This window comes from Cheilinus undulatus, linkage group 11 (assembly GCF_018320785.1).
Source record: "Cheilinus undulatus linkage group 11, ASM1832078v1, whole genome shotgun sequence".
NCBI lineage: Eukaryota > Metazoa > Chordata > Actinopteri > Labriformes > Labridae > Cheilinus > Cheilinus undulatus.
The window spans coordinates 23,601,203-23,627,916 of record NC_054875.1 but is presented as its reverse complement, the minus strand read 5'-3'; the positions used below and the strand labels follow the sequence as shown (position 1 = coordinate 23,627,916).

The window sequence follows — 26,714 nt, the reverse complement described above, 5'->3', positions numbered from 1 at the left end:
ATAATGTCTGTAAAAGTGGTCATGTGTCTAATTAGAATTACTACTCTGTCCATAATTGTTTTCCATGTCTGAGCACATGCTATGCACCTGAACACAGCAGTCAAGATCTCATGCCATGACAAGTTCAACTTTCTATTTATAACAACCGTTTCAGACAGAATTTTGAGTTTATATGTGAGATGTGAGAGGAAAAATCTAATAAGTTTTATTTTTAATTGTGCCAAAGTGTTAAAACCAAGTATACAAAACTGATAGGATGGCAGTAAAGATGTTCAAAATACTGAGACATGCACTAGTGTAAATTCTAACAAACACTGGCATTTCACAGCATATATAAGTTATAATAATGAAACAAGAAAAAATACAGAAAAAAGTGAAAGAAGTACCAGGTACATTTTTGTAAACTTTAGTCTGGCTTTTTTATGTCTCTTTGTCAGCAGTGGGGTTCTCCTCAGTCTCCTGCCATAGCGCTTCATCTCATTAAGATGACGACGTATGGTCCGAGCTGACACTTTTGCACCCTGAGTCTGCAGGACAGCCTGAATTTGTGTGGCAGTTGACTGAGGATGTTTATTCACCATTCCAACTATCCTGCGTTGCATTCTTTTGTCAATTTCTCCTCTTTCGTCCACGTCCAGGGAGATTAGCCACAGCTCCATGGGTTATAAACTTCTTGATTATATTACGCACAGTGGACAAAGGCCTTTCAAGATCTCTGGAGATGGTCTTGAAACCTTGAGATTGTTCAAATTTTTCCACAATTTTGCTTCTTAAGTCCTCAGACAATTCTGAGCCCTTCTTTCTCTTCTCCATGATTGGTGTGATACACACTGGCGCACATCACAAAGGTTGAGTCAACTTTTAGACGTTCTAACTGGCTTCAGGTGTGATTTCTATATTGCCAGCACCTGTTACTTGCCACAGGTGAGTTTAAATGAGCATCACATGCTTGAAATAAAAGGGTGCCAATAATTTTGTCCAGCCCATTTTTGGGTTTTGTGTAAAATTATTTCAATTTTGACATCATGTTTTTGATTTCCACCTTTTTTTTATGCACAAACACATCATTTTATCTGACATCCTTCAGATCACACCTATGTCAAAATTGTGTCATTCATTCACTCCTTTGGAGTGCAGTAAACCATCATAAGCCCCCTATTGGAAACTAAGAATATTGCATGAAAAAGCTCCCTTTGAGAAATATGGCCAAAGGACATAACCTGGTAGAAAACATTGAAAACTACAGTTTTCAAGTGCTAAGTTTAGAATGAAAGCCATTTCACCTAAATTATATAATTAATTCTGTAAATAACAAGGAATTAAAAAATGAAGTTTTCATGGGTTTCAATTGGCCAAATATGTCCACGATAGAGCTGAGTGGTATGATTGGACGTATAGAGAATATTATTGATATATTTTAAAAGCTGAAGTTGAAACTTAAGACATCACAACAAACTCCAGACCCTTGGGAAATTCCATTCCAAATGCATTAACACAGCTAAAATGGTCGAAAAAATGAAAGTGAAGTGGACACAAATTGCCAGCATAGAGCCCAGAGGGTTTTAAAGTATCAAGACAGAGTGATGGCAGGGCTTCATTACAGCTCTGCAGCTTAATCTCAATATAAAAAAAGAGTAAGGAAGGCAGGTCTCAATCTCCTTCTTTGACCTGCTACTCTAAATATGAGAAATATAGCTCACCTGGAGGTGTGCAGTTATCTATGGGAGACTGGACAAAAGCTGAGCGTCTCTTGGTTGGCATGGGCAGTGCCATCTTCTCCTCTTTGTGCTTTGCTAGTGCTGCTTGAACAGCCTCTGTGTGGATGTCTGCATAAACAGTAACACAGAGTGAGACAGAAAAAAGGAATAGATGTATTGTTTTTATATGATAAATATATTTGCACTGTACCTGATCTGTATCTGTCGTCCCTGGCCCCTCCACTGCGGTGTGCACGGTGGTGTCTGGAGGCTGAAGATGTGGAGGGGCCTGGGGCCTCAGGACTTGGGCTGGGGTCAGCACTGTGGCCTGGGGAAAGCTGAACATCTGGTAGAGATAGATCGGCATCTAAAGAAAAGAAGCAGGTAAGAGCGTTTTGATGAGTCAGTAAATCACACGTAAGGAAACAGTAAAAACAAACATGAACTCTAGAGGAGATGCACAAGAACAGAAGTCACACTGTTTCTTTGCATAATACCATTACAGTTAGAGCCAGGCATTAATATTATACGATACCCTGAGAAGCTCTCTAAATTTAGCTTCACTAGAGAGCCTCTGAGCAGAGAATGAAATAAGGACATGTACTTGACTGATGCAACTTGTTCTGTTAACCAGAACATGAAACTAGGCTAGATCTGAGCAAATACAATCTCAGAAACTGTTCTCTTTTCCCGTAGGGCCAGATAAAACCTACAGTGGGAACCCTCTCAGAAGACGACGGTTTAGAGGGATAAGGAGGCCTGAGGGGATGGGTGCAGGAGCAGGAGGTGACCTTTAAAGCTTCAAAGCTTTCCAAAGCATGTTTAAACATTCAGGGCTGACTGTAAAACAACCAGAAAACAGACCAGAAACAGGGGAACTTGATTGATTGATTGATTGCGTTTATCAAATATGAAATTTATCTAAGTAGATTTGGATTAATAATAGAAATCTCGCCCCTTTTGAAGTCTTAGAGGACTTCTCAGCTCTTCCTTCACACATTTGAACAGCTCTGCTGGTGGGCATGGAATTTACTTACATTTTAGCAACATTTAGACACTTTTTCAAGGCAGTTACTGTATATATTGCTGGGATGATATATTAATATGGGATATAATATTACAATTCTTAAGTACTTCCACAATCTTATGAAGGACACAGAGTATATAAACATAAACAGGGAGCTCAACAGTATGAATAAGACAGTCTGAACTTTATTCAGTCATCACCTCCAACTCCTCTGTCGATCAGAGATGCATCTCTGAGACAAAGCAGCTAACAGGACTCCATGTACAGATCTGTTGACAAGTCCATGGAAACTGTCACTTAATATACATGTTATAAATCAGCACTCTTTTCTGATACTCTTTCCTCATAAATCTTGTGATTTTCTACAATAGATCATTTAACCCTCCAATAACTTGTGTGTTTCTTTGCACTTTAATTACAACATAATTCTATAATATCATCATTCTTATGTTTCACATGTCAAATGTCAACCTTGTAGTATGGTTATTCAATCTACATCCATATGTTGCACACTGTGTTTTTTCTTAATATTTTAATATTTGATTTCTGTCCTTTTACAAATTAGGATGTATCTGTGTAAATATGTCACTACTGTTGTTAAAATTCTTATCTCCTTGTATTGAATTATTACAGGTGCTTCTTTTCCCTTACTTTGTTAAATATTGCTACAGGGGTGGAAAGTAACTAATTTGCTACATTTTGAAACCAGTCCTTTACTTCTACTCAAGTCAGCTTTAACCAGAATAATTATATTTTATTTGAGTACAATGCTCTTGTACTTTTTCTACTTCTGATGACTAAACAGTAGCACATAGAGAGAGAATGATTCCACATCACATCCCAGAACAGCTGTTGTACACAGCAAAATCTACAGTGTTGACAGTTCAGGGTTAAACATTTCTTAGTTGATTTTAACTCCCAAAGTGTAATTTCAATTCCCTTCTGAGTGAAATGGTCTCCAGTGTTGGAGTTGTTTGACAGTGATCATCTACCAATGGTATTTCAACTCTTTATCGAATCAACTGAAGTGAGCTTTACCCACTGCGATTCCAAATCTGGGGGGTGTGTGGGTGGAGTTCCCCATTATGCCCTTAGGCAGAGTTTTTAGGTGGGTTTTCTATGTGTTTAGTTGTGTTTGGATATTGCCTGTTGTACAGTGATTAGTCATGTTTCTGGGGGATTGTTGTTGCTTCTGATGTGAGACACATTTGCACCATGTGTGAAGTGATCCACTGTGTTAGAGATATGAGGTTGGCTCTCCACTTTGTTCTTGCCAGAGGAGACCCACCCTGCCACAGATTTTCAAGAATTATTGCAGCTCTGCCACAGATTTTCAAGAATTATTGCAGCTCTGTCATACTGCTAAATATTTAACACTTTAAGAGTATAGATTAATTGTATTGAGAGTGGACCACTATAGACACTTCTGAATTGCCAAATTTATATTGATATGAATTCAATTAAAACAGTCAATTTGGCTGTGTATTTTACGTTACTATAGAGTTGGGACTTTACCTGAACAACCTGGTTGGAGTTCTGTTCTCTAGTTGTTCTTGTCAATATGAAAAGATCATATCTTACTGCACAACTCCTCAGTAGCTACTCAGTACTCATCACTCAAAGTAAATGCTAGATTAAATACTTTTTACATATATTTGAGTAGATTTATAGACCAGTACTTTTACTTAAATAAATTTTGACCAGAGTAGCTGTACTTTTACTTGAGTAAAATAGTTGTGTACTTTTTCCACCTCTGATTTACTCATCATTTACTGTAAGCTACTGTAATACTGAAATGTCCCCAAATGCGGGACTCATTAAAGTCTATCTAATTTTGATCTTATCTCATCCGTTCAACTCTGGTAGCTGCTGTCAGATGTGTTGGTGGCTTTTACTGCAACTCAAAAAAACACAATAATTTTTGCCAGACAAATCTCTTCTGTTCTGGTGTCATCACAAACAATGTGTGCTAAGCAGTGCCTACAGGGCAAAGTGTATGTTTGCCTTTTAAAAATGTGACCCTTTCAGGAGAAAGTTTATTTACAAATGAAATTAGTTAAAATATTCAAATATATATTAACATATACTATATACCTGAATAATAATGGCCACATTGAATACTACAGTGCTCTTACCAATCCTTTGTATGTTGGTGTTTTTTTTCAACCCTTTTTTGTTCTGTTTGACAAATGCCCATTAACAATGACTTTCATGTAACAACCACATTATTGATATATAATAATATATTTGCTTTTGAGTTCTTGAAAGATCATTTCTAGGCAAATGTCTTCTTATATTTGCACTCCTCCTCACAGAGTGTAAGTGTGAGTCGTGTAAGAGTGTGTCCTCAGGTTATGTAATGGATTTTAATTTTTGTTAATTAAAACCAAATAGTTCAGTGATGATAATATACCCAAAAAAGATCACTGATTATATGCATGCTCAAGCTAAGACAGATCAAGGCTGAAGTAGCAGAAAATAAAGACAAATGAGTTACACTTGTCTTATTTAAGTCTGAACTGAAGCATTTATATTCTTACACTAACATGGTGCATTTTTTCCTGTGGAGACACCACACCCTCCTTTGAGTCATCTGATCTTGAAACTGAACAGCTCACCAATAAGGACAGAGGTGACTGACTCACAGCAGTGAAGTAAAACTCTGGTACTTCCCTTCTTCTTTGACTGCCTGTAAACTAACTGTGGCTTTAGAAAATTGTGTTCAAAACTGTATTTGAAAAATTATGAGGCACACATGGTTTTAAAAATGTTTTTCAAGGAGATTTTTTTACAGTTTGTTGCACTTGTTATAAAAGTTCTTTGACATGTAGTACTAATTTTGGCCACTAGAGTGCCACAGAAAGCCAGACATCTTTAATAAATGGCACAAAGAGGTTTCCCCTTGAATTGGATACTCTGTGAAGATGCATCTGTTTTGTTTTTTGTTTTTTTTTTTCAGATGAAAAAACTTCAAATACCCTTCATATGCAAGTCATTTTCATTACAAGAAAATTGGAAGCATCAACTAAGAAGCAGCTCTCTGTATACTTAATCTCAGATTGACATGCTCTGGTGCAATGTTTTAAGTTTTCAGCATGACAGAGGAGGAAAACATTTAAGAAAAACAGAACAAATGGAATGTAATATTAATGTAAAGCTAAGAAGAGAAGAAGAGTTTGTCTCACTTGGCAACTGGGTGATGTAGGAGGCCAGCAGCTTGGCTCTCTTCTTCTCATAGCCCTTTTGCGTGATGTCACCTAGGAGAGAGGACAGCGACACCACACCGTTATGTTAGTCATAATTACCACACAAACACAGCTGACACAAAGACACACAAAAAAACTCTGCTTAAGTGCAAGCCTCACTCACAAACAGCCTCTGCTTTAGCTCACACATGTTCACAGGTTGAGTCATTATAATCCTCTTTAAAGTCAAAGTACTGGACTCCACATGTTGACAGCTTCGTCCAGTTACAACAAGGCTAGGGATAACACCATTGTTCAGTCTGATATTAGTAAAAAACATGATGTGAGAACAAGAGCCTCTTCTGGGCTATGAAACCAAAATATGATTATGGCAATGAGCAGATAACTGGGCCAGGCAGAGAACAATGCAAAACTGAAGGCTATCAGGAAAGTTTGGATAGAAAGCAGAGACAAAAAGGAAGCCATGTGAGCAAGTTTCACATGGGACTCCACCATTTATCTCCTCCTCCACCTCCTCTTTTCCCACTGCACACCCAGCCCCACCCCTTCCCTTCCTCAGTCGGCCTTGGACTGGCAGGAATCCCACTGCTACCAGAGTTTGTCAGTTAAAGTCCGCTTAACTGGGGACCCCTAAACACACATTCTGCTTGTGTAGCAAACATGCATGCAAAGACACACCCTGTGGAGTTAACTTACACACACACATACTCCCCTCGTACACACAAACAACACACCACTGCAAACTTTCTCACTTATTATTATTTCCCTTCCTCTGTGTGCACTGATAACACGGTATGCTATGTCAAGTACAGTGTGCCAAAGGACTGCTTCGCCTCAAACCCCTAACACCTCCTCCACACTGTAACCTGTGACAACAAGGAGACCCCCGCCCCGTCCGACCTACAGAGACGAGGAGAAAAAGGAGAAAACCAAAGATAACAGGGAGGAGAGGTTGATGTTGAGGAAAGCGATAAAAACAAAGTGAGTCACCGGCAGAAAAAAGGAAGAACACGCAAGAATAAGCATCCGTTTAAAACAATCTGCTGCCACTGTTTCCTTTCTGATACCAAAACTAAGACCAACACTTAAACATCTACTTCAGTTTTGTGATGCTCCTTCGTAAAAAAAATAAGAATAACAATTTCCATCAGCTGTCACAAACACTGTATGGATGTGACTGTTAAAGGGTCTGGTTCACAACATTAAAAATAAGTTAGAGGCTGCACTTATGTCCTGTTTTCAGTGTTACTGGGAAAAAAACAATTCTGGTCTTTTCTACCTTTATAAGGGTTTTATGCCTTATATTGAGAGGACAGAAGATGGTTAGGGAGAACAGGGAGAAAGGCTGGGGAATAACATGCAAGAAAAGAGCCATGAGTCAGAACCTGAGCCCCTCACTCGGAGGACTACGGCCTCCATGCATGGGCCATAACCTGACAACAAGGCACCGAGTTCTCAGCTCTGTGTTTACATTTACTTATTATTTTTGTATTAGAAGAAAATACCACCTAAATGTGGGGGAAGATTTTCTAACAAGTGCTTGCATGCATTTCATAGTAATTAAAAGTTATTGTTTGCTTTCCTCACGATAATTTACCAGAAGCATGATATCAGTAGCCAGTGTTTATTTGTTTTTTCCAATAACTTTAAAGCCGGCATCTAGTATACAGTGCTTAACAAATTTATTAGACCACCCTAACCCTAACCAAAGTAAGGTTTATGCCACAGCTGCCCTAAATTAACAGCATTGGTAATTACCACAATCATTTTTTATGTTTCTGCAATGGTTACTACACCAATATGTAGAAGCTCTTTAACCCAAATGATAGTTTTAATGCTAAAATATAATTATTATTGTTATCCATGAATTTTCAAAATTAATGATCTACAAAAAAAATGAAAAAATAGTAAAGCACATTATTATTTCTTGATTAATATGTCAAATTATAGCTATTTACTTGCATTCCTGAAGAGAAAAAATAGTTTTAGTGGTTGAATGTTATGCTTGAGTAAATTCTGACTTCTCAGAGAAGCCCAGTGAGCCAGCTCAAATTTGGGTGAATTCGGTTTGAAATCCCTCATTCCTGTTCAAAATGGTAAAATGTTGAGAGCTCACTGAAAATGAAAGAGTTCGCATTAAAGCACTTCATGATGCTGGATGATCTTTGAGACAAATATGACAGCTGATCTAATAAATTTGTTAAGCACTGTAACTACTAAATCAGATAAGATAACTTACTGGGCTAAAGAGGTCACATGTTGGACAAACTCTTGTTTGAAAAAACATCTGTATCATTATTGGCCATTGGCTAAATTTGTATATGAAACATCTGTATTGGTATCAGCCCTAATTTTCACAATCAGTGCATCTCTAAAAGAAACAAATACCATAAAATCTGGTACATAAGCTTCACTTAATACCACTTTTTTAATATACAAAGTTGGCTGCAGCTTATATACCAGTGCAACCAATATACCATTATAAAGTGCTGAGACATTACAGCAAGTGTTTATAGCTACCACTGTCACAAACTGCATGAGACTTCATGACACTGAAATTCCCCATTAACTGAGTACTACAAGCAGCCACTTCACTAATGGATTACGTAACAGCACAGACAAGACTGGCAGGGTTTGGAGCCACTTTTTACCTGCTTTTCTCCCTCATTAGGTCATAATCTGCATTTAAGAAAACAGGGACTATAAAGTTAAGTAAACTGACCTTGTCAAGTGCTGGTTTGACTGAAACACTCTTGAGTAAAGACAAGTGACAAGTGGAGGAGGGCAGAGCAACTCACGGGCAGTGAGTCTGTCTCCCAACAGTCACTGCAGACAGAGAGCTCAGGAACTGTACAATAGCTAGTAGATTTACTAACTCCACATGTGAAAAACAGTTGTACTGAAAAGGCAATACAGATGCACAGAAGCTGCATGTTGTGGAAGTTGCTGACTGGTTTAAAACTTTGGGAGATTCAAATAAACAGATAAATCTGATTTATATTCCAAATTTTATGGTAATTTTTTGTACTTTTGTGGGTCATGACTCACAGACTGTTGGTTTGAATGTAGGTCTTTGTTTTTAATCACAATGCCACTGTGATCACAATGTGGGCACTCACAAAAAGAACATGCAAATCTGAAATATTTTTTTTATATTAAATGTATATTCTGTGTCAACAAGCTATCAATTCTCACTGCAAGAAGGCATTCATTACCAACTGGATGGAGCTCTGAGAATAATTGGACTTGCAGTCAAATGATGCTAAAGCTAGCTATCAGCTACCCTCACATGATTTGGACCTAGCTTAGGGGTGGAAAAATACTTTTAAATTTATTTTGGATAAGCACAGAAACTGTACATCAGAGCTAAAAAGCACTCTTTTATTCTTCTTTTATTTATCAAATCTATACTGCCACATTTCTTTCTCTCACAACATGCAGGGCAGGCCTGTTGGATCAGAGAATGGACAGGCTTTCTTTATATCTGTACCATATTGTGGATATTATCTTTGGTATTTCCTAAATCAATACCAACAGCAGGACAACTATAGTGTGTGCATAAATAAAAAAAAAAAAATGAAACAAGAAAAGAACATGAGTTCAACAGTAGATTGAAGGGTGGGGGTCATGATAAGCTTGCACTGGGTGGAGAGTCCCATGTGTGACTGAGATTCTGAGTGTTGTAGCTTAAAGCTTTCTTCATTATCCTCTGGTGTGTGATGCTTGCCTAAAAAATAACAGAATCAGCAAGAGAGTTTCTCTTAGGACTAAGTGTGCAGATTCTCAGTCAAGGTTGAATTTGAGGCTTTTTTCTGATCCTTTCCAGGCAAAGAAATTTAGACGTTTCACAACACTGTGTGAAATCACAAGAAAGGGGGGGAGGGAGTAAAGAATGAACACAAGTTTTGCAGATTAAAAAAGGAAAAAGTCAGATGGTTTTAAAGAGGCAATGTGTGATTGAGTGCTTTGTCACTGTCTGAGCAAAAAAGCTCAAATGGGGTTTGCCGTGCCTGGGTGCACAACCCTCCCTGCAATCTATTCAGGACTAAACAATCATTAAATGTGCTCTACAGGATTTGTTTCTGTGTTGCTCTTCTTTTTGGTCTGTTTTAGCATATTTATGTTGTGGACAACTCTCACAGACAAGATGGGCAAGAGTAACAATCAACAACAAATTGGTAGCAGTGGACTGGAGCGTCATTGTTGTTGGAGAGACTGGGATAGCTGGTGCCCGAATGGTGCCCAGAGGGAGGAAAGGGAGGGATGGAAAGATGGAGGGAGGGAGGTCATTAACACACACAGAGGAGAGTCTGTATTGGTGTGGGGCATAACAACAGGCGTGGACTGGCACGACCACACTGGCACAGAGACACTGAAGGCTCCAGTTTGAAAGAGTGACTGTGACAGCTGCTTCAAAACAGAGGAAAAGCTGTATGTTTGGAGAGCAAGAATGCGGTGTTTTTGAGTGCGAGCATGAGCAAAAAAACAGTACAGTGACTGTGTGCTTGTGTATGTGTGTAATCTGAGGTCAGGGGACAGGATATGAGCGTTACCCCACCCTGTGTGTGCGCTGCCAAAACCGTCTCCCTGTGTCTGTCTAGAGAAAGAGGAATGTGCTGATTGGAGAGGTCCGTGCTAACAGAGAGGGCCAACTGGAAGGGACAGCCAGCTCATTGGCCAAAAAGTCCCCTGAGATGCAGGAAGTGAATATATCTGCGTGTAAGTGAGTGTGTGTGTATACACAGCTGGTGCAGGTTAACTGGTGCTACAGTACACAGAAGAATGAATGCTGACTGAGCTCAGTGGCATAGCAGGTCTTCTCTGTGAGATGTGTGTCAGTGTGTCAAACCAGGAACGCATGTGTGTTTTGTTTTCCAGGCATATGTATGTCCTGCATAGCAGAGTTTGTTGCTTAGCAAAGGGTTTTTGTGTCGAGAGTGATTTTAAATAAAGGGGGAAAACTCTCCTTATGCCTTTTAGTTTCCTAATCCCTCTTCTATCATCAGGTCCTTTAAGATTGTCTAGAGTAAAATGGGGGAGCAAACAGCCTGACCAGTGAGGCTGTTTCAAAGGTTCATAAAAGATGACATGATGACAGTGACCCGCTGACTCTTCTCTTAACTGCTGTTGTTAAACCTCTGACCTCAGGACAAGTCAGAAAGAGATCTGATCCTCTCACAGCTGATGGCACAGGAGGGATATACACACAAACAGCATTCCCAGTAAGTTACACCAATGATTATAGCGAGCTGAAGCACATTCTGACTTAAAAGGATTTTACAGCAGAAATCGTGGAGCCAGGCATTAGTGAGTGACCACTTCAGTTTTAATCTGCAGAGGCATTCTCTGATCTGAGCTAGCACATTATAGTCTTTGTCTTTGTGCAGTTTGTTTGTTAATTATTTTGTTGCCATTAAATAAACCATTTCAGAGTTATCAAATCTCCAGAAAAAACTGTGTTCAACTGATGATTTAAATTATTCATAGGTCATGTTTTCAATTTAAATTTTATGCACTTATTGCACTCTTTCAGGTCTCAAGAGTAGTTGATCTATAACAGTGGTTCTCAGCTGGTGGGTTGCAAATGTGTAACCTGAAATGCCAGATAGACTGTTCCATATATCTTCTGCATGGATATATTTCACATTCATACGTGAAAGCTCCCATAGAAAGCGTTTCGCAAGGACGGAACTTTTCAAAAGTTCTCGAAAGATGATTGGACTAACATTCTGTCCGTCACATTTGTGACGGGCCATCAGAGCGATAAGACAAAGTAAGGTTCTACTCATGTGCTTCTCCTCAGCAGACAGGCTACCACTGCCATAGTAATGAATGGTGGAGCTCTTCTGTGAATCAATTAATGCCAAGGCCTGTCAGGAGATTTGCCTGTCAGGAGCATCTTCTCTGCCAGGACAAGCTTTCAGTGTCACTCTCAGTTCTTGTTTCAAAGGAAACTGTGGTGAGGTCCAATTTAACTGCTGTTTTCCTACTCTAGATCCAAGCTAATAGCTGCTGCTGCAGCAGCAGCAGCTCGATACACCAGCAGAACCCAACCGTTACAATCACAAACCCATGCTAAAGCAGAAGGGGAGAAGAGCAAAACATCTTTTCCATCATGAAAAGCTTTCAGTGTTGCTCTTTTCTCTTGTTTTAGTAAAGAATTATTGTCAAATTCTGACAAAACCACCACTAGGCTACGTTCAAGCTAATCACTCCACTAGCAACCATTGTATACAACCACTCACAGTAAAACCAACCATCACCCTGTAACTCTCACAAACTTATACCGAAGCAAGTCGGCAGAAGAGCAAATCTTCTCTCTCGTTGCTCCTCTATACACAGCTCAATCATCACATTACAGGTGCAATTTCAATCTTGCTGCTCCGTGCAGCTGATCTGCTGCTGCTACACAGGTACGCTTTATAGATATCACATCCTGTGTCCAGTGTTGGAGCAGTCAGAAGGTAATGTAATAGCTATGAAATCAATGTATGCCTCAATACTGTCTAACACAGCTAGACCCAGTCCTCCTGCCAGTGCACAGTCTGCTCTATTGTTTCTCTGCTGTTGTCTGTGTGTGTCTTTCTGCAGGTCACAGGTGGGCTCTGCAACACATGGGTGGACCTGGTCAGTCTCTCAGGTGTGGATAAAATCCAGCAGTCAGCTCTCTCATCCGCCTCTCATCCTCACCTCACTGCTTCTTGTGGCATCATGCTTTTGTTTAGTTGTGTGATTTCGTGGTTTATTTTCAAACCATACAACATGTACTACACATCATGCATTCACCTAACAGCCAACACACTGACTCACTGACAAACACACCTCACAATTGTTGTAAATTATTATTCTGGTTATGTTTTGTAATAACCATTTAGTTAAATCATGAGTTTTCCTTTCTTTTACATGTCTTGTGAGCCAGGTCATGACTACACCAAGATTACTTATGCACAATTGTACTAGGGATGCACTTATCCACTGCTGATATTTGTCCAATAATGACTCAGATAAGAAGAGTGGCAAGAATGATGCTAGGGTGGACCTGTGTTTATGTTGACATGAACATTAACTATCATTACCAACTACCATTAGCCAATCTGTCAAAAGGATGAAGAGGGGAGCCACTTCATCAAGATGGAGTAGCCGTCAGTGTAAGCCTTTTTATTTTTAATGTATTTTAAGCTTTCAACAACAAATTCTACAGCTACTGCCAGTGTTTTAAGCAATAGTCTGTTTGAATGCAATAATATGAGATTACTCCTGAACACTCAGCAGATTGAACACCAAATAGAAGTATGTGGAAGGAATAAATAAGACCTACACATCTTTACCACATATAGTGCCTATAAAAAGTATTCAACCTCTCAGATGTTTAATGTAGGGCTGACAGCTTCCATTCAATTGGTCGATTAATTGATCGAAAAGCTTTTGTTTGACCAAGGTCAACCTCGTCGGCGAATCATACTAAAAATATGTGATGTAAAATAAGTACCTGCATAAATATCAATCCCCTTTAAAGTGACTGAGCTAATTCAACAGAGGTGCAGCCAATTTGTGCAAGTAGTCTCACAATTAGTGAAATGGGAATCACCTGAGTGCAGTGAATGTGTCTCAGTGATTGTAGTATAAATCCACCTGTGTCTGGAAGGTCCAGTCACTGGTTAATCAGTATTCATGGCTATCATTACACAATGGCCATAAAAGAACACTCCAAGCAACTCAGAGAAATGTTATTGAAAGGTATAGGTGATTTGTTTGTCAGAAAGTCAATGTCAAAAAAACCAAATCATATTGATTCTGATTGATTTATAAAATCAATAAAAGGGTTAAACATCCAAGGGAGTGAATACTTTCTACAGGCACTCTAATACAGCTGCTTTCACCAGAGAAATCTTTATGGGTAATGCTTCCAGAGGACTGTAGATTCGGTGCATCAATCAAAGACAGCAATCCTCCTCCTTTATGGCTTTCATGAAAGGACTCCAAGAAAAATACGAGCTGTCTTGATGTGAGAGTACTTAAAGGGTACTAAACATTAATGTCTGGAAAGCCGTTTCAGCTGAATCATTGAATCATTTGACTGTAACTGATACAACAAAACCAGCACTTCTTGGTATGCTTTTAACCATGGATTTGGCTTTCTCAAACCGATCAAAAGAGGAATACTAATACCACATTAATGGTGAGTAAATGATGAGTAATAGTATGTGGTATGAGAGCAGCACACAGTCAGAGAGGACTGGGGAGGACAGATCAAAGTTCTGGTTAGAAAAGTGTGCTGAGTGCGAGGAAAACACAATGAAAAACGAGAACATCAGACTTCTGGTTAGACATTTTCTAAAGATAATCTAAAAGTACGATTAGCATTCCAGTTTTCCTATCACAGCAAGCACGTTTGGTAGACATTTAAATAAATCTCCTAGAACATAAACAATGAGTTTCCCATTCATATCCATTCAGAGTAACACCTGCTGCCAAGTGTGACTTTCTTTTTCATCTCCACTGATACAAGTTGGCCTTTGAAATACTATTCTTAATTTTGTTAAATATTCCTCTTTGCCCAAGAGGTTTGGTGAAGCAGTCTCGCAATGCCAATTTTTTCCATCTGTTTGTAGTAAGAGCTCTTTTGTCAAAGGAAAAAACCCACTAGCAAATTTTAAAAATCAAGTGTGAAAATGACTAGAGTATTCTTCATTTTTTAAGAGAAGAAGGATGAACTTGGCACTCTGTTAAGATGAGATTAGGCGACAAGAGAATGGAAATGATCCAGCAGAAACTGCAGCAGAGCAAAGCAGCAAAAAGTCACTTTTGGGTTGATTTTTCCCCTCTAAACCAAGAATAGTTGATGCTAGCAGAAAGGAGAGTCTGGACTACAGCTGATGTTCATCAATTTAACAATACACCAACAGAAACAATCAGATTAAAGTCAGTAAGTGCAAGAGGGAGGTAAGAAATGTAAGTATGTGTGGTGGAGGGTCCTGAATTGCTTTAACCATCAGCTGACTTCCTACAAACATTCTCTAACTTAGCACAGTGATGCGAGAGTTGTGTGTGGATGATCTATGCTGGATTCTTGTAAAATGAACACAAAGCAGTGAGTCAGATTTTCACTTCTCCTTCCAGGATGTGGCAATGTTAAACTACATTGTGCTGTTTTGTGTTGAGGTTGCAAAACACATCCATAATATGTAAATATCCCTTACTGACCCCCTTCTTAAACACATGTATTAAGCCCCCCCGCTGGTGAAGCTCTGTAATTACTGCAGGCAGATTAGCCTCATGGCACCCAGCTCTGGATGGAAGCAACATAACTGTTTCTGCCTCCCACAATTTCCTCTTGCCTCATAGTATCGGTTCCTCTCACTGCATGAGCACACTTCAGGCAACTACATGTCATGGGTTACTTACAAACACATGGCTGAAAACACACAAGCACGCAAGAGTGAGGATTACTACCCAGATTATACAGATAGTTGTGAATGAAACCAAGCTTTCAAATATATGATAATCCACCATCATTGGCAATTTTGGCTCTAACCTAATCTGTAATCTGAATTACAGATAACATAACAGATTAGATGGCTGTCTGGGTTTTTTGGGTGGACTGGCTAAAAGGATAGATTGCAAAAATGTCTAAACTGAGGCTAGTCATGAGGTCATGCTCGGCCTTCAGCCAGAGATGCTTGTTCAATCTGCACAAAGATGTCTTTGTTTATCAACGCCGTATTGTCCGTGATAAATGTGATGCTACCATACTGCACTGATACAACTCTCATAAGAAACAGATACCAAAAGAAAAACAGGGGAAAGCTATTCTCCCCTTAGGGTCTGAGCGAGCAGATGACGATGAAGGGACACGCAGAGCACAAAAACAAATAGTCTCAAACAACCACAGCTCACACATTTACATGTAAATACACACATAAGCACTGGGGACGTGAGAGGAACTAACGTCACCCACAGGATCTTATTTATAGCGACTCTGAGCAGAAACACAAAAACAAGGGGCAGACTGTGCTGAGAACATGGCTATACAGCGCTCAGCAGGAAATGCAAATGAAAGAGTGTCACCAAAGCCTTAAATTGCACCTGGTCATTGGGTAAAGTAGACGTTAGAGGCTTGTTTCAACTGTTCATGCTCCACAAGAGCAGCAGCAGCAAGATGAGGGAAAAGGAAAATTCCCATACTCTGGATTTACATTCATGTTTTTCTATTAATCAGTACTTGCAGTCTTATTGTGAACCGTTTCAACAAAGACAGTACCCGTTCCAACTTTTTAGCCTTGCTGGGTCAAATGTCATCCTTACAGCATTACAAAATAAAGACTAAGTGGTGTGGATTGTTTCTGTTGTGATATATTTAGAATAATAAGATGATATGATTGCCATTAGAGCTTATTAACCATAAAAAAAAACTAAATGAGCATCCAAATTCTCGTGACTGAGCTGTAGCAGCAGCTGAACCTACACCTAACCCAGAAGGTGTTTGGTTCATGTCTGGAACGGGATTGAAATGTTCATGCTGAAGCCTCCCACCTCCAGGAACAATGTTTTCCACTCCAAAGGCAGGCCTACAACTCCTCTGGGACCTGGCTGGCCCAAGTTGGGGTTTTTAAAGCAGACAGGGGAGAAGAAATGATCCCTGACTGGATGAAGAAATCTGCCAGCCAGCTGAGGCAAACAGCTGGGGGAGGGTTATTTCTCTTGAAATGAGAAAAAAAGAGATTTTAGTTATATTTAAGAGCAGAACCAGCAGAACTAAACGATTTTGGCATCTTTCTACTGGGGTACCAGTCGTGCCTAAAAAGACATCGACTTTCATATTAGAACCAAGCAGCAACCTCAATTGTTAAAAAATTATGCCAATGCAGATGTGCAAAACACTGCAGCTTCTCTGCTGTGTCCACTTCAGGCAGGCTGCAGAAGAACCAGGAGTCAATGTCACACCTCATTTTCAAGCGCTAATTTTTATTGAAATAAACATGTTTATGAACTGGTTCAAAGAATCAAGTGCATAGCTTTAGCTCAGACAAGCCACTAAGTCAAGGATGCTATATAACTGAGACAGCTGATCTCACACAAGCTCTTATCAGCTGACAGCAAGGTGATTCACTCTTGGCACACTGACACACTGGCTAATCGCATTCATGCTGCCATTATAAAACTGCTCTAAACTGACTATGATTTGTTGCTCCGTCTGCAAGCCACTTTTTGCAACCTTCCTCCCCCCCAGCTACTCCTTTATTCTGCTTCTGATTTAATCAATGTCATTCTGTTGTTAGTATTGTTGTTGATATATTTCTCCACTGTGCTTAATGTCAGTATTTTCATCAGTATATTTTAAAGAATTTTAAGTGCTGATAGTGCATTAACACAAGTGCTTCACATTAATATTAATCTTACAATTTGGCTGATTAAATTTATTCCAAGAAAATAAATGTTTTGACTCAAAGTAAAGACTTAACTGTAAGCACTTATTTATGACTAAAACTGGACTACAATGTTTAAGTTTTTGTCTACCAAAACTAGACTAAAACTGTCGAGACAGAAAATGACTAAAATGTGACTAAATCTAAAATGCATTTTAATCTATGGACTAAGTCTAGTGCTTAATTTAAAAAAAAAAGCTGCCAAAATTGACACTGATTGAAAGTTTGTTTCAACAGCATTTTCAATCTGTCGACCCCTGAGGATTTGCCTCCAAAGACTGATGTCACTCAGACTTTGTCTAATATTTTTTACAGCCTTTGGTTAGAACAGATTGATTCAAAAAAGAAAGAAATCAAATATGTAGTATATATGAAAAATGCATGTGCATTACTGACACTGATGAGTGAGGAGCATAGAGAAAAGCAAAAAGAGGATGCGACTATAGGTGTGAAGGATTTAAAAGTGAATGTAAAACCATATGTGGCAAAGGTGCAGCATTAAAATAAGACATACAGAAACACAAAGAGAAAAAAACAAAGAGACAATGTACACAAACTCATCAAAGCTGCTTTAGCACCTTGAAGGTAGTCCTGATTCCTTCAGCCAAGACTAATCAATAACTTCATAACTGCACGTGCATAGCCTGCATATGAAAAGACACACCCACGCACACAAACACTAACGTTTTCAGTTCCACCCTCCCTTACTCATGCACTGTAACTGCCAAATGAGGATACAAACACTCCAAATCAATTGTTTAAGTCCCACTAAGATCAAATGTATCACAAATGAACACACCTACAGCAAGATCACAAATTTGCCTTCCTCTCTCATACATGCAAACATCTAAATACACTAATTTAGGGGCCCAGTATTTCCCCAAGGGCTTTGATAAGCTTGGTTTACAAATGTTGTCAGTAAAAAAATTGTATCAACATTTGAAGCTTTGATTTGATGCAGTTAATAAGACCAATGGTTCATTGCTGGGTCAGACAGCTGATGTCAGACAGGCACAAGTGAGCTATAGGATTATATAGTTTACTCTTCAGGCTGCTCTGAAGCACACTATTACCACCACAATGGGCTCTTGGCTAACAGGTGGTGTGTGTGACGCTCCAAGTGAGTGAGACCATAAGAGGTTAAGAGGCTGTATCATTCTGCCGGTCAGGTTAGCTAGCTTGCCTGATACTTCCATTTGTCCAGAGCAGCTCAGCACCAGCTTAAAATGTTACTGCATTGAGGGCCATCACACGGATTAAATGATTCATTAGTCAATCATTGGTCAATATTTAGAGGGGACACTTGTCATAGTGCCTGTAGCACAAACGTTATTAAGAAGATTGATCACACCTGTGCTTTAACAGCTGCATTTAATTTGCATCAGCCAGTTGATGGGCGTATGTGACTTCACAAAACTGAGCCGTCGTTAATGTTATGAGTTACACATGAGCCTTTGTCCTATGTCAGGGGTGTCAAATTCAAGGCCCTGGGGGCCAAATCCAGCCCCTGGTACAGTTATACCTGGCCTGCAAGACCATATCATATTTTAATTTTAACTGGCCCACCAGTATGAGGTCTGTAGATTCCCTCCTGTATAAAAATGTAAACTTGATGATTTTAAATATTAAGTTACAAGTTAGAAAAATGTGAAAAAGTAAAGTGTAAAAGTAATCAGATAAAAAGTCAAGAATGCAGGGGAAAAAAGTTAAATCATGTTTTCATTTAAGATTTTCAATTTTGCATCTCACAATTAGGCTACTACTTAAACTAATGATTCTGACTTCTTAACTCAAGTTGTGACCTTTTCAATTTGTAATTTTGACTTTTTATCCCATATTTTGACCTTTAAGATTCACAATTTAAAATATCAACTCATATTCTGAACTTTAAAACTCATGATTTTGAATTTTATCTCATTTTAATTTTTAAAACATGATTGTGACTTTCTATTTTATTTATTTGCCCTTTAAAACATTATTTTGACTTTTTATCTCAGATTTTGAGCGTTTAAACATTTCATTTTGACTTTTTTAAAATAATTTATCATTAGTGCTAAGTTTTTTCTTCAATAACTCATTACTGGTAAAAAAAAAAAATCAATAAGTTGACAGTTTATGGTTAAATGTTGACCCTGTTAAATTCAGACTCAAGCCCCTGCTGTGATTGAGTTTGACACCCCTGTCCTAACATAAAGTGAGTTGTAAAAAAAAAACTGTAAGGTGTCCACATACAGAAAAAAATGGAGTGGAATCATTTCATATTTTGTGAATTGTGCTTGTTTTCTTTTATGCATAGGAGAAAGAAGGATGATGCAACTGTCATGTCAGAGTGAAATAATCAGCCAGAGCCAGGACACAAAGCTTAGCAAAACATAACAATAGGAGCAGTGTACAAAAACAGCTTATTTCTGTTTGAGACTTTAAAAAGCTTGCTTTTTGGCAAGATTCTGGTTGGTGTTTTGAAAGAAGTTTTAACTTTGATAGAACACTTGTAAAAATTTTAACGATAATCGTACTGTTGGTCGAAACTTGTAGGCAGGTTTCTAAACTTAGTCATGATGTCAAAAAAGTACACATACTGAAATTTTTGACATTATTCCAATGATTATTGGAGTATTATTATTATTATTATATTATTATAGTATTATTTAGGGATGGATGATATTGGGAAAACCTGACACTGGGTTATTTTTTCTATAGTGTATATTTTTTAATATGACAAGTACTAAAAATCATCCCAGATTAATGCGGTATGTTATTAGGGATGCACGATATCATCTGCAGTATATCGGTATCAGCCGATAATAAAATGTACGCAGATCTGTATGAGCGATAATGTGACATCATAATTAAGCGCACACAATGACACCGGACGCATCCCTAGTCTTTATGGACACATTAGGCCTACATGATACTCGAAAACTGTATGATTTGATCATTAAAAAATGAACTGCTGTAAACACAATACATGAAAGTGTACCTTCTCTAAGCATTTTTTGTTGTTCTTGCTTTACTACTAAACTGACACCAATTAATCGGAGGTGGTTAGCTGATAGCTTGCCCGAGCTTCATCTAAAAGCATTGACACTTCTATCTTCTTAACAGACTCAAACTTCATTTGACACACAGTGAAGACATCAACACAGAGTAGCATCTAAATGGCATCTGTTAACTACATAACACATTGGTGCTTTGCATTGCTGGGTAACTAGAGTGTATCGAGCACTGAGAGTGAGTGAGAAGTATCAGCTTTCACTGTGGCAGTGTTGTAGTTAAGAGTTACAGGGGATCAGATGTGTGGACAGACCTGACCTAAAGTTCGCTGACCCTTGCACATCATCTAAACAGTCATCTGTCTGCTCCCCTCAGTTTCAAAACACCAACGTGGTGATAGAGTAAGCAAAAAAACATATTGTAAAACATTTACCACGTGAACCTGAGCTAAGTGATGCCTCTTATGATTCATGTTTTGGTAACACATTCAAAGCTGAGGCTTTCTGACTCTGCTTAATTGCTAGATGATGCTTTAAAAGAGGGCATTATTGCAGAAGGAGGGATGTTAACCAGACAGCTGACTCATAAATCAATATTATAAGCTCTTAACAAGCCATGAGTGGCCTTTGAGGAACACTCTGATCCCAATTGTTGAGTCTACAGCTGATACTGAAAGCTCACAGGCCTTGCTGTCTTTATTTTAGTCTCTGAACAGCTCACTGTCCTGACCTCCCACCACCCACTATCACAGTCATTAAACAGGCTGTCATCAGGATGGGAATGTATTGCTACATTGAAAACTAGAAAAGCACTCGGAGAGCGCAGACATCCGCCATTAGCCCTATCTCCCAATAGTAAAGAATCCTTTAAAAAAATTCCTGAATCCAGACAGTGATCCGGATCACTCCCAAAATCTAATCAGTTCTTCCTTATGCCATTTCTGACATTTCCTGAAAATTTCCTTAAAATCTGCCCACAACTTTTTGAGTTATGTTGCTAACAAACTAACTAACCAACCCTGCCGATCACATAACCTCCTTGGCGGAAGTAATGATGACTTCGAATCCATGAGGACGTTTAACACTAGAAGGAAGAGGTGAAGTGATGAAAAATGGTGTATATAAATGTCAAACTGTAAAACACATAAAGCTCTGTGTCAGCAAAAACATTTCACCTCATGTAGAACCAAATGTCCAAGGTCAAAGGGGAGTGGTGGCAAGGCAATACTAGCAACAAGCTACTCTCTATAGCTTACTGAGGTAAGGAATAAATGAAGCGAGTGAAGGAAAGACGAGTGACAACATAACAATTCAAACTGATAATAGAGATAATAACTTCAGGAATATTTCAAAAATACAAGAGCTAAGTAAAACCAAGTGGATTTACATTAAGGTTGTCAAACTTTTTGATGATGCTATTATAAATAGTACACAGATTGTGAGGCAGACTTAGATAATTTTTTTAGTTTAAAGGTAATTATTAAGGAGGGTTTATGAAGTTGGGATGTTAACTTTCACTTAAATGACTCCAAAGCTTATCCTCACAGTAAGGAATATATGTTATTTATCTAACACTGATATCTGATTGGATCAGCATCAGTACCAGTACATACCCATAGCTCAGATATTGGATCTGTATAAGACCTCAAAAAGTTGGATTGGCAAATCACTGATTTTAGTAGTCCGAAAATAAAATTAGTAACACAAGCATAGCCAGAAGTGTAAATGTTATTCTTTCATGTGTCGAAATATAAACCTTTAATTCAAGGAAATATACAGTTAAAAATGTGGCCATGCAGTAGAAAAGACGTGGTGTGCTTTAAAAAACTTAGAGGCTGAAGCCCCACCTATCTGATGTGTTTTCATGGCCTTTGTTTTACCTCCGTCCCATGAGAGTTGAATTAAAGGGGTGCATGACTACGGGCCAAACTCCAGCACAATGCATTCTGAAGGGGCCAGGAGAGGAGATACACATCAGGCTGTTGAGGGGGTTTCCTGAGAACTTCTACTTTAAGTATTTCTGATAACCAGTTTGGCTCAGCACAAGAATTAAGTAGAGCACAATTCAAACATGAGGCACAAGTCCAAAAGGAAAAAAGAAAGAAAGCAGGTGACCTTTTGGAAACTTTCATTGTACATATACAGCAAGATCACTGAACTGTGGTTTCCCATCAGCCCTTCCTGTAACAAAGGCCCGCACTTTCAAATACAAAAACTCACCAGCTGCAAAGAAAAAAACAGGGTGTACTTGACACTTGTTTCAAGTGTTAAATCTGTTTACATCACTACCATCATAACTTATTTAAATATCAATGGTTTAAAAACACACTGGTAAGAGAGCAAAACCAATGCCCCTAATAACTCATCCTTACAGTCACACTGAAGGGTGTATACAATAGCATAATAAAGTGATATGTGACAGACAACAGCTCATATTTTGCCTAGTGATCTGCAAGTTTTTCCTAGACACTTAAGATCAGAGTCAGGCATACCTTCTCACTCACTGACTAAACAGCATCGCTTCCTCCCTGTGTCAGAGCAGGTGTGAGTGTTTACCAGAGCTGTGAAAAAATATCGACATGGCAATATATCGCGATACTTTGACATCCGATACAATATCGATACTTCAACTCTTAATATCGATTTTTTTGGTAAAAAATAAAAATTCATATTTTAGCGGAGTTGTTAGTAACATACGACTTGCTCGCACGTTTGTGTAAGCACAAACAGCAAGTTAAAGAAAGGAAATGCCGTTTGCAAGCTCTGTCTTGCTGCTGTGAAATATAGCAGGAACACCACCAACGTATTGTGTGATTTACATATACATCATCTCTATATTTTTCTTAGTTAACTGTGTAGAATATCACAATATATCACAATATCATGATATCTTGATATATCATGTTACTATCGTATCATGACCCAAGTATCGTGATGCGTATCATATCGTGAGGTTCTTGCCAATACTCACCCCTAGTGTTTACAATGAATGTGAATTGCAGCATAATAATTGGGTAAACCTGTGTTCTGTCCTCTCCAAGATTGTTGTCTGCAAATAACAGCGACACCAAGTGTGTGTGCTTGTTCTGCAGAGCACTTCCATTGGTCTGTCTAGGACTTAAACACAGGCTTTATGCTAGACTTTATTTGGTTTATCTCCAGCCCAGTGCTGCAGTTTTCTTTTAAAACAAGTACTGAAAGTCTCCCTGAAAGCTTGTCTTTGCAGAGAAGATGTTTTTGCATGTCTCCCAACTGGCCGTGGCACAAATTTTATTCACAGAGGAGCTCCACCATTCACAACTAGGCAACAGTAGCCAGCTTTGGAGAAGCCCATATGTACAACCTCATTTTGTCTTGTCCCTCTGATTGGCCCATCACAAATGTCAAAGATAGAACATTCCTCCAATTACCTTCCAAGAAATTTCTGAAAAGTCCTGCCATTCCTAAATGCTTTCTATGGGAGCTTTACCATATGAATGTGAAATATATCCATGCAGTAGATATATGAAACAGTCCATATGGCCTGTCAGTCAGCCTGTCAGGTTATAACACAATTTCACATGAAAGAAAGGAAACTTCAAACTACAGTCACAAGCTACATCACTGAGAAGGGGGGGAGGAGGTTATAACATTTGAACATGCATTTGAATCCACAGGTTCTTTATTTTACTAATACAGAAGTATGAGAGAGACAGATATTGAGAGAATGAATGAGTAAGACTTTGCTTTGTAACAAAAACATATAGCACACAGCAGGAATCTAAAGGCCCCCTTTTTTGAAACCAGAAATCATAAAGAAATACACAAAGTTAGAGCTGTTGCTGAAAGTATCTAGCCATCTAATGTGCAAATGAATAAACATCATTAAATTGACATGAATGACTGTTCAACAGGGCTTGACACAAGTTATAGGCTCTTTAAAACTTGTTTACTGTTTCACTTTTGTGCTGCTGTTACAGCAGCTCAAATCTTCCACTGAAACGTTTGAAACCAACCAGTGAAATACTCCCTGCTTGCATCTGCCTCAACACAAATGAAAGCCTTACTTTGACAACAAATAAAGCTGTCCACATGTTGGCTGTCAAGAGCTACACGTGATGATTTAATGCAAGTTGGCATGAGGTGAAGCTGTGAGATTCCTGGAGATCCTAGTCAAAACTCAAAGCAGTGAAAATTCTAAGAAAAAAAATGGGATAACATGCTACAGACACCTAGAACCACTCCTGTTATGCTTTTACAATTAGCACACCTATAGTAACTTTCTCCATTGGTCAGACAGCCATCTGATTGGCCTGAAAATGGCAGTTCTCAACAGGCCATGGTATTTCGCACATATCCCATGGGCGTAACAGTGACCCACATGTAGCAGCCAACCAGCCAGTTGGTTGGAAGTGGAAGGGTTTTTCTAATAGCGGCTGTCTACTAGCCAGGAACATTAGCCTGAGCGAGAATGAAATACACACAATAAGAAGTGACTCCTTGGGACTTTGAGAGGGTGGCCTCCACTGCAATAATGGCGGGGCTTTTGTGTCAAAGAGATGCTTGTTTTCTCCTCCTCAGGCATGAAAGCGAATTTGTCTTGCCAGCCAGGTCTATTTATATTCACAAGAGCATTCTTCAGCATTAACACAGTCACATGGCTCTCCAGCCAGTGGATATAGCCTAGCAATACATTACAACTCCGCATCTGCACTAACAGTATGACAACTCCTGAAAAACATGACCCGAGTTGATTTCTGCAATGCCATCAAGTTTATGCTTGGGGTATGAGGTAAAATCAGATCAGTCAACGCTGTCTGGTGCGTCACTCTCACGGCCCCTGACTAAATGGCTGCAGGTCACAACAGCCCTGAGTGGTGAGATTGCACAATAAAACGTCACAGAGTTGCTTTCAGTGCAGCGGTGATTACAGGTAGGTTAAAAGTTGAATGAAGGTAGGAGCTGTTCTGACTAGTAGAAAGGGTTTCATACCACAAAATCCCCATTTACTCTCCCCTTTTTGGTGAGTCAGAAGTGGCATCACAACCTATCAACTGAGTAAACAACCCTGTGAGACAGGAGGCTAAAACAGGTTCTTTCACTTTGTGTTGGATGCCCTGGAGAGGACGACACACCTAATTACAGTGACTCATGGATTTACAACAAGCAGGAAACAGGCTTGCCTGAACTGCTGTTTCTCTGCGAATGATAAGACACAAAAGCAGCATCAATATCACATCAAGGAGAAATAGCATTTAATGTAAGGTGAGCTTTTATTCAAACACTGTAGGGACCTTCCACATGAAAATCAGAGCCTGAGATCAGACACCACATGCAAAGCTTTCTGTAAAAGAGTCCTCCTCAAGGGCACCTGAGGAGAGTGGATGCTTGGTGCCACAGGTGCTTCAGACAGGGACCTTAAATACATCTATTCACTATGTTATTGCTTCAGCTGGATAGACTAACACAGCACAGGAACATGACTCTTAACGCTGCATGTTAATTTAATATGACAGTTGAAAAGCTTTTGGTGGACTAAAACAGAGAAGATATCAGGGATGTCCCCATCCCAATCACATGTACTGGATCGGGGCCGATACTAAGCATTTTTAATTGATCGGCCACTGGCAATTTGATCCAATCAGCCCAGCCAATCATTTACGTCAGCTGCCATAAATGGAGCACAATTTACAACAGGCCATAAAGGCGCCAGTAACAACAAAGCAGCAGTAGCATTAGCTTTCATTTGTTAAAAATATCAGCTGTGTGGAAATACTTCAAACTTAAGAGCAAAAACAGCCCAACGGCCACTTGCAGCATTCGTAGCACGACCGTTTCACAAGGTGGTAGCAGCAGAGCTGTGTTTAATTTTACAAATTTGATCTGTCATCATCGATCAAAACATGCAGCGGAATATGGGGACTTTACAAGAGCAACAGGCAGCTTCACTGAAGATACACACTCTGGACTTTAAGAGAACAGACAAGTACCCTCGAGAGATGGATAAGGCAAAAAAGATTACAGAAAAAGTGGTCAAATTCATCGCGTTCGACAACCAACCCATCTCCGTGGTGGAGAATTTGGATCCACGCTATGCCCTGCCATCTCCACGTTACATTACTGACATTGCTTTGCTGCTTTACCGGAGCTGTACAACAAAGTGTGTGATAGCATACTAGAGAAAGGCAACTTCACTGCCATTAGCTTCACTACAGACATTTGGAGCTCAGATGTTTGCCCCATGTCACTGCTGAGTCTCTGACAAATAAAAATGAGGGGGGAAAAGTGATGTAGCTCTAGTTGCACTTTAGAAATTGCACTGTAATCAGAAGAGTGCCTTGTATTTAGGTTTTATTCCAGTGTTAATGTTTTGGTTCGTGTCTCAG

At 39.1% G+C, this 26,714-nt stretch overlaps 1 protein-coding gene across 2 annotated transcripts in view; it reads right to left on the bottom strand.

The window, feature by feature from the left end:
- dip2ba (disco-interacting protein 2 homolog Ba) overlaps positions 1-26,714 on the bottom strand; it is a 59,637-nt gene that overhangs the window by 23,172 nt on the left and 9,751 nt on the right. For both annotated transcript variants that reach the window (XM_041798873.1, XM_041798874.1), the window contains exons 2-4: positions 5,910-5,981; positions 1,909-2,064; positions 1,701-1,826 (exon numbers count right to left, since the gene is read on the bottom strand). In XM_041798873.1, coding sequence (XP_041654807.1) covers positions 1,701-1,826; positions 1,909-2,064; positions 5,910-5,981 — 354 coding nt within the window. The remainder of the gene's footprint in view (positions 1-1,700; positions 1,827-1,908; positions 2,065-5,909; positions 5,982-26,714) is intronic.